The following is a 7,848-nucleotide window of genomic DNA, read 5'->3' as shown; positions in this document are numbered from 1 at the left end:
CTCTATTAGGGAGCGTGGTTCATTTCAGGAGGGCAACGTACTAGACCTGCTATATCAATAGAAAAGCATGCAATGCACTGGAAGAAAAATCGGTCACACATCAAATTTACCTCCAGATGCTGACTGTGTGGTCTGTGTTACGACTTGTCTCGTAAATCCTACAACACTACACCATTGGTGTAATAAGTCTACCACCCTCATTCGTAAGCTATGATATCTGAATAACCATTAAGAGCCATGAGTTCGCTGAATACTCAAAGCTCTTCGTGCGTAACAGCATTCCGCTTAAATCAACGTCCAACTCTTTCACGGCTCGCCGCACGCACGGAGCACACGGCGTTTCATACAGATAGGGTATATTTTTTTTAAAAGAGCCCTGCCTCCTCGCACATCGATTGGCCGGGTGGAAAGTCCACTTTCGCCTATGATAGGTTGGAATTAAACTGTGAATACTGTATTTACTGCTGGCTTAGTTGTTGATGGTTTGAAACAGCAAGGACAGCGCAGGTGTCCAACACCTTTTCTACAGTCTTTCATTTTGCCTCATCAGTTTGGGAATGTTGCCATGTGGGAGCTGGTTGCATTTAGGACAAGAGTTTTTATTTCAGTATGTATATGTAATCGGTTACCATTTACACGGACAGGATTAATACCCCAAGGATGTTTTGCGCAAAATTAAAGGAACTTAAAATTTCTGGAGAGTGCCCGTTTTCTATGGTCCTTCAAAATGAAGAGCCACGGAATTTTGAGAATTGCTCAAGCGGTCGTTCAACAAACGAATTGCCCATTTCCAAAGATGTGCATGGGCATATACCACTCATGCGTCCTCAACGGAAAACAAGCAAGAGTAAAGTTAATCTGCATACACTCGGAGAAAGCATTCGAAAATTAGTTTGTCCTGAGGTAAATATCAATCCCTTATACTGTACCACTAGCCTAAGAGAATAATTTTTCTTTAGTCTAGAGCTGGCAACATGCATTCTAATCCAGGTTCTGCTGGAAGATGATGGCATCATTCTGTATTAGGACACAGTCTGAATTTAAAGCACTCCCTTGAGAATTACTATGACTGACAAAATATTCACACATTATAGTGAATACCTGTCGTTCATACTGAACATGTTCTAATTCTGACTTTTACTATTTGCAGTTACAGAGATTACAAAATGCTTTCATTAGTGTGGTGCAGCAGCACAAATCAGATGATCCCTGGTAAGTTATGAAACATTCGTTTTCAATAGCACATTTGATGGGTATAATATGTTATGTCTTACTGATATCATATATTAATAATAGAGTTATGAATACAATGTCTAATTTCAGAAGGAAGATTTCATTCCCTGTATGGGAGAATTATAGTGTTCTGCCTGTAGTCAGCTGTGCAGCTGTCAAATATTCCAACTAAATTTGGAATGGGAAATTCAAAGATCAATCCTGTGCAGATATTTTCTCCATTTGCTTGTGTTTAATAAACACTTTAACTACACTGTATGACAAACATTTTTAGAGATAAGGAAACAAATCAAGGAGAAAAACAAACAGACACACCCTGGTCAATATGTCCTTTTATGTACAACTCCTGACCTGATGCCAGATTTGTTTAGTTGTGTCCTCGTGCTGCATGGTTGTGTGGTCATTTCTTAATGTGTTGAGAGTCTCGTTTGTGATGTCTTTCTTTGGTCCACACCTCAGATGTATGTTACACTGATTTTTCTCAAAACAGGAGACTGGAAAAGCCAGAGCACCTAGAGGATATTATGAAGAACTTATGTGTCAAAACAGGTACACTGAAAGCACACATTTTAACATGAGTTTCTGTGATTATTTTGAGAATCACTTTGTCAATACAGTAGGCATATATATATATATATATATATATATTGTATATATTTTTGTTTTCTTCAAAAATCTCAGGTATTCATATGGATATGTTGAAAATATCCCTGGGCATTGAGGTGTTCAGAACCTGCTATGAGGAGGATGGTCATATTTTAGGAGTAGTGGGGGGAGCCCTGCATGACTTCTTGAACAGCTTCAATGTGCTTTTAAAGCAAAGCTCCCCACCCACCCCAGAGGCTAGGAGACATATCAGCGAAGCGTCCGTTCTCTGCCTGGACAAAGACCCCGGACTGCTTACCGTCTATTACTTCAACCCCCATCCCACCACAGAGCTCTTCTTCCCGGGCATCATCCAGGCGGCGGCCAGGGTGCTCTACCGCCTGGACGTGGAGGTGCGGATGGACCCCGGGGCCAAGGAGAGCGCCCTGGAGGCCAGCCACCAGCCCCACCTGCTCTACTCGGTGCTGATGCGTGACGCCAAGAGCCTGACCCCCAGTCCCATGCGGACGCTGTCCAGCGGAGACATCCCGCTCTCGCTGCTCTACTCCACCTTCCCCTTCCACGTGATGCTGGACCAGGACATGGGTCTGGTCCAGATCGGCGTCGGGCTCCGGCGACGGCTGCCCCGCCGGGACGCCCCGAGAAGGCCGAGGTTCGAGGAGCACTTTGTCATCGTCAGCCCCGAGATCTGCTGCACGTTCCAGGGGATCCTCACCATGCTCAACACCCAGTTTGTCCTGCGGATGAGACCAGGTGTGTGGACCGTGGAGAGCTCTGCCAAGGTATGTGCTGCCGTGTGTGTGCGTGTGTTTTGTCGATGCTGGCATTTAAGCGATTTGGGGGGGATCAAAGACAGAGAGAGATGAAAGGTTGTCTGGATTTAATGGCAGTTGGTTGCCATGAGAGGTTCTCGGAGAAGCAGCATGTCTTAGTCTTAATCAGAATCCCTGCTAATTAAAGGGATTTCTCTGCCTGCAACCAGTGAGGAGATATGAGGACGAAATGTCACAGGGAAAAGATCACCCTTTTAAGTCTGCTGTAATGAGTTTGATGTTGACCTATACAATATGGGAAAGATAAAATGATGTACACAAAGCTTACTTACATTAATCTTTGAATTAAGACCAACATTAGTGTTACAATATTATTATTCAAAGAAGACCTGAACATAAACTATACTCAGATTGTGGCAAATATAATGATGAAACAAAACCATTAGACCTGTACATCTCTTTCATGTCACCTTGGGTAATCCATGCTTAACACAGCTTATGGATCATATAATTATGAGGTGATCAGAGGTGACTATAGAAAGGACCACAAATGATGTGATTATTATTAAGAACATGGACAAAGCAGTGACATGTTGAGATCAACTCCAAATGGAGCAATCATGGAGAAGACATGCCACCATTTAATGAAGGCAGTTGCATGGTGGATAAGGCAAACTGCTGTATTTCTATGGGCTTTCTTCCTAGAGCAGCAGATTTGTCAGTCCAGACTTGTCCAGCATTCAGCAGCGTAATGTGATTCTATCATACAATCTACCCTGCTTCTCCTTTCCTGTCTCATTTTCTCCTCTTCCCTTGCAGCTGATGGATCTGAAGGGCCAGATGATTTTCATGTCCGAGATGAACGCTATCCTCTTTCTGGGCTCTCCGTGCGTGGACAAGCTGGACGAGTTGATGGGCCGCGGCCTCTACCTGGCGGACATCCCCATCCACAACGCCCTGCGCGACGTGGTGCTGGTCGGCGAGCAGGCCAAGGCCCAGGACGGCCTGAAGAAGCGCCTGGGCAAGGCCAAGGGGGCTCTGGAGCTGGCGCACCAGGCCCTGGAGGAGGAGAAGCGGCGCACCGTGGAGCTGCTCTTCACCATCTTCCCCGGGAACGTGGCCCAGCGGCTGTGGCAGGGGCTCCCCGTGCAGGCCAAGAAGTTCGACAACGTCACGATGCTGTTCTCCGACATCGTGGGCTTCACCGCCATCTGTTCACGCTGCACGCCCATGCAGGTGGTCACCATGTTAGGGGAGCTCTACACACGCTTTGACCACCATGTTGGTGAGCTGGATGTATATAAGGTAGGCTCTTGACAGGCACTGGACTTTGGCTGAATGATCAATGACGGGAAAAGATCTGTGCTCTGAGACGCCTACAGATCAATCACGCAGTCATAGCTAGGTGCTTAAAGTTGATTTAATGAAAAAAAAACTCTTGCATGCATGTTCACTGATTATTCCCTAGAGGGTGTGTGTGTGTGTGTGTGTGTGTGTGTGTGTGTGTGTGTGTCCACCAATGGACTTGAAAGTACATAATATGAATGGAAAAAAGGAAATGAGTCACATTAGACTAATCAGCGTAATTTCCTTATTTACAATTACAAGGCTGTCAGGTTAAGTGAAGGATCTTACCAAACACAGATTGAACTGGAAACAAAAACAACAACAAGGGAAATGTCTAAGTAACATTTTTCATCTTCTTTTTCATTCTTACCGAAATTATAAATACTGAAATTATAAAAACATATTCAGACCTATTGTCAACTAGTAAGCTAAGTTAGGCAATGTACATCTCAGATGTATAGATGTCTCATTAGAGTTGATCCATGTTGAATTTGAAATGGAAACAAAACTGATGGTCTGTCGTCATCACCCAGTGGGTGGTAGCTGCTTGTGATGGAAGCCTCTAATGAATGGTCAGATGAAGGCATTTGAGTTCATGGTGAAGGGGAAAAACACAGTTCCAGAAACTTGTGAAAAAAGACTACAGGTTCCCTTTCCTTTAACTTTATCTTAGCAATTGCGTTAAAAGCTTAGAAGACTATCTATCATTTTCTGTGGATTTTGAGCAAAAGCTGCTTGTGTTCTGCCAGGAGGCTGGCTAATGTAATCACTGTGTCTCCTAAGTGAAACATCCCAAACACATGAGAGCCAAGGGCTCTTGTAAAACATGGTGAAGTCAGAGTTTAGTTTAGGACCCTGCTTTGTGTACATTCTCGAGGACGTCTCTAGCCTAAAATAGATCTCACTTCATCTTAACCAGACAACTGTCAGATGCTCTTCTTAACTCAATGGAAAGTAAATACATCTATAATAAGTGCAAGAGAAATGTGGTCAGCCTTCGGTTAATCATCAGTTTCCTCAGCATGAGGCTTTTTGATAGCTGTCATATCATACTGGCATTCAGCACAGTGTGTCTAATGACTTTTTTGAGAAAAGATTCATTATTACATTTCTAGGTATATGTCAAGGTAAACAAATAGGTAGGTAGGTAGTAGGTTAGGTAGTATAGAAGGTTTATAAGCAACAGTTTCAAGTATGCCTCCACAGAATACATTTATTTTTTTATGATAAACCGGATGATAAATGATAAATCAGAGCACCAGGTTGCCACAAAGGAGTGTGTTGTTTTGTCTCAACCATTGTTTCATTATTAGATGGCCAGAGCATATTGCATGACCACTTCAGAGCTGTGCTGTGTCTCCTGGGGTATTGCAGGTGGAGACCATTGGAGATGCTTACTGCGTGGCTGGTGGTTTGCACAAGGAGAGTGAGAACCACGCTGTGCAGATTGCTCTTATGGCTCTGAAGATGATGGAACTTTCGGATGAAGTCACAACCCCCACCGGAGAGGTCATCAGGGTCAGTAGCGTCCGCAGAAGCCTCTCCGTTCCCTTTTCCCACAGCTGAAAGGGAGGTCCTACGGTCCTAATCAGAGAGCGAGTCTCATCAATTTAAATATGGACAGGAGTTTGGTAAAAAAAAAATTGGTCTTGCCTGTCTGTAGCAACAGTGTACTGTAAGCTCCTTGGCTGGCCAGTGTTTCTTATGAAGGAGACTGTCTCCACTGTTGTAAAGGGAACCAATGTTAATGTAATGTTTACAGCATCACGGAGTGCATCACTGTTGTAAAGGGAACCAATGTTAATGTAATGTTTACAGCATCACGGAGTGCATCACTGTTGTAAAGGGAACCAATGTTAATGTAATGTTTACAGCATCACGGAGTGCACCACTGTTGTAAAGGGAACCAATGTTAATGTAATGTTTACAGCATCACGGAGTGCATCATCCAGTCCGTCAGTCTGCCCTGGAGTCTTCTTACCTAGAGTGCCCAAGAAGGACATCCAGCTGGTGGCATTTAAGATTCCCTATTAACAATGTGGTCAGCCTGGTCAAGAGAGCTCAGATGATGGCATTTGTAATGAGATACACAACAGACTCAACAGAATGCTACAATCCCAGACTTGGCAGGAACATCAGGTTCTGAAATGAACAGGCTGTTGTTGCTGATAGCAGGTTCTCGTGGTGTGTTGGGAAAAAGAAAGGGAGTTATGATATCATTACTAATAAATAATGAATAAATTGTTCTACATTAGTCATGTTTCTCTACTGCGATATCAGATGGCCAAACCAAGGAAAAGACTGAAAAGTGTTTTTGTAAATGTTAATGCAATTTATTAAAAAATATTTTTGAAAATATGTTTTCCTTGGCCAAATTGCTTGAGGAGGATTTGGTACAAGCTTGTGATAACGTTTATTTTTAACCTTTTTACCATAAAAGAAAAAGACCCACATACTAGTAAGGAAACAGGAACAAATGTTGCTCTAGGGTTATACTGTACTCTACAGCTTGAGGAATGCAAACTTTATGTTTATCCTTTGCACACTAAGATAAGTTTAGTCGTCAATGTGATCATTGGAATATCAAGATGTTTTCTGAGAGAGAGGTGTGATCAAAGCTCTGAGCCATGTCTCATGTTTTTCTCATCAGATGCGGATTGGCATCCACTCAGGATCTGTCCTGGCTGGTGTGGTTGGTGTGCAAATGCCTCGCTACTGCCTGTTTGGTAACAACGTGACACTTGCAAACAAATTTGAGTCCTGTAGTCAGCCACGGAAGATAAACGTCAGCCCAACCACATACAGGTGACTATTACAAGTGCCTAATACAGGCCTCTGAATGCACACTGACATGCTGACTGTAAAAATACTTCTGCTGTTGTTCATGTTTGCAATGACTACTTTGTTTATACTAAGCTCTTGGTATGTACTGTATGCCCCTCCATTTCTGAAACTGTAAGACATAGGTATAACTATGCTTGACCCACAGGAAGATTGTGACCACTTATAGTTTTCGTGCCATTGATGAACACAATATTTCTCTTTTAACTGCACTTAGGTCTGAGAGTGTGCTAAGTTGTTTTAACGCTCTGCACATGTCCTCCTCCTTTCCAGGTTGTTAAAAGATCGGCCAGAGTTCACCTTCATACCGCGGAGCAGAGAGGAGCTTCCGCCTAACTTCCCCTCTGAGATCCCTGGTGTTTGTTACTTCCTTGAGGCTTTCGATCAAAGGAGCAGCAGTGACTCAAACACAGATGGGCCGCTGGCTGGCCATTCAAACACTCCAGTGGAACATACATATACATAAATATCATTGGGACAATGTACACAGAGCACGCCATGCTGATGCCAGAAGTTGTGTATTCACCATTCACATGCCATTGACACATATATAGCAGCCATTCCAGCGATAGGACTAAGATTGTCAAAACCACTTGCTCTTTTTTCACAGTGCACTGTTTGATTTACCTTGTAACTAAATATGTAGTAATAATACTTAGATTGTAGACACTTCTTTTTATAGCACACAGTGGATTAATATGAAGCTTTAGGAGTTACAGCTATAATGCATCTTAGTTAGACCATAATGGATGTGCAAACATTCCAGAATGAAAGCATTCATTACTTTGGCCTTTTGTATTTTAACTGATCTATAATAAAGATATATGACTACTCAAATGGTGGTGCTTTTTTACATACCCTTTTTGCATTGTACATTTACGTTCTTCAGGAGAGACCTCTTGATATTGTTATGTGTTATCGAGGAGAACAACCCGCTATAGGCTACTGCTGCGCAATTAGTAGACTTGCTTGCCTTTAGGGCCTTGCCATTCACCGACCTTAAAAGTCGTTCATTTTGTTGAAGTTACAGGCCAGGAATGTATGCCAA

General features: G+C 43.0%; 1 protein-coding gene across 1 annotated transcript; it reads left to right on the top strand.

The window, feature by feature from the left end:
* The first annotated feature begins 541 nt into the window (after nucleotides 1-541).
* On the top strand, nucleotides 542-7,637 carry gucy1a1 (guanylate cyclase 1 soluble subunit alpha 1). Its single transcript, XM_076294163.1, has 8 exons — nucleotides 542-903; nucleotides 1,151-1,212; nucleotides 1,724-1,782; nucleotides 1,915-2,621; nucleotides 3,432-3,917; nucleotides 5,334-5,477; nucleotides 6,610-6,764; nucleotides 7,074-7,637. The coding sequence occupies exons 1-8, from the start codon at nucleotides 661-663 to the stop codon at nucleotides 7,264-7,266; spliced, it is 2,049 nt and encodes a 682-aa protein (XP_076150278.1). The 5' UTR covers nucleotides 542-660; the 3' UTR covers nucleotides 7,267-7,637.
* Nucleotides 7,638-7,848: the final 211 nt, after the last annotated feature.

This window comes from Alosa pseudoharengus, unplaced genomic scaffold (genome assembly GCF_046254945.1).
Source record: "Alosa pseudoharengus isolate Yale_2024_CS ecotype anadromous, Long Island Sound unplaced genomic scaffold, YU_APseudo_1.1 YU_APseudo_1.1_scf_2, whole genome shotgun sequence".
Taxonomy (NCBI): Eukaryota; Metazoa; Chordata; class Actinopteri; order Clupeiformes; family Clupeidae; genus Alosa; species Alosa pseudoharengus.
This window is presented reverse-complemented; position numbering and strand designations above follow the sequence as displayed.

Excerpts from the sequence above, each read along its gene's own strand:
- gucy1a1 (XM_076294163.1), top strand. The coding sequence starts at position 661 with ATGTTTTGCGCAAAATTAAAGGAACTTAAAATTTCTGGAGAGTGCCCG. Across the intron at positions 904-1,150 it reads GAAAATTAGTTTGTCCTGAG|TTACAGAGATTACAAAATGC; the intron begins GTAAATATCAAT and ends TACTATTTGCAG. Across the intron at positions 6,765-7,073 it reads GTCAGCCCAACCACATACAG|GTTGTTAAAAGATCGGCCAG; the intron begins GTGACTATTACA and ends CCTCCTTTCCAG.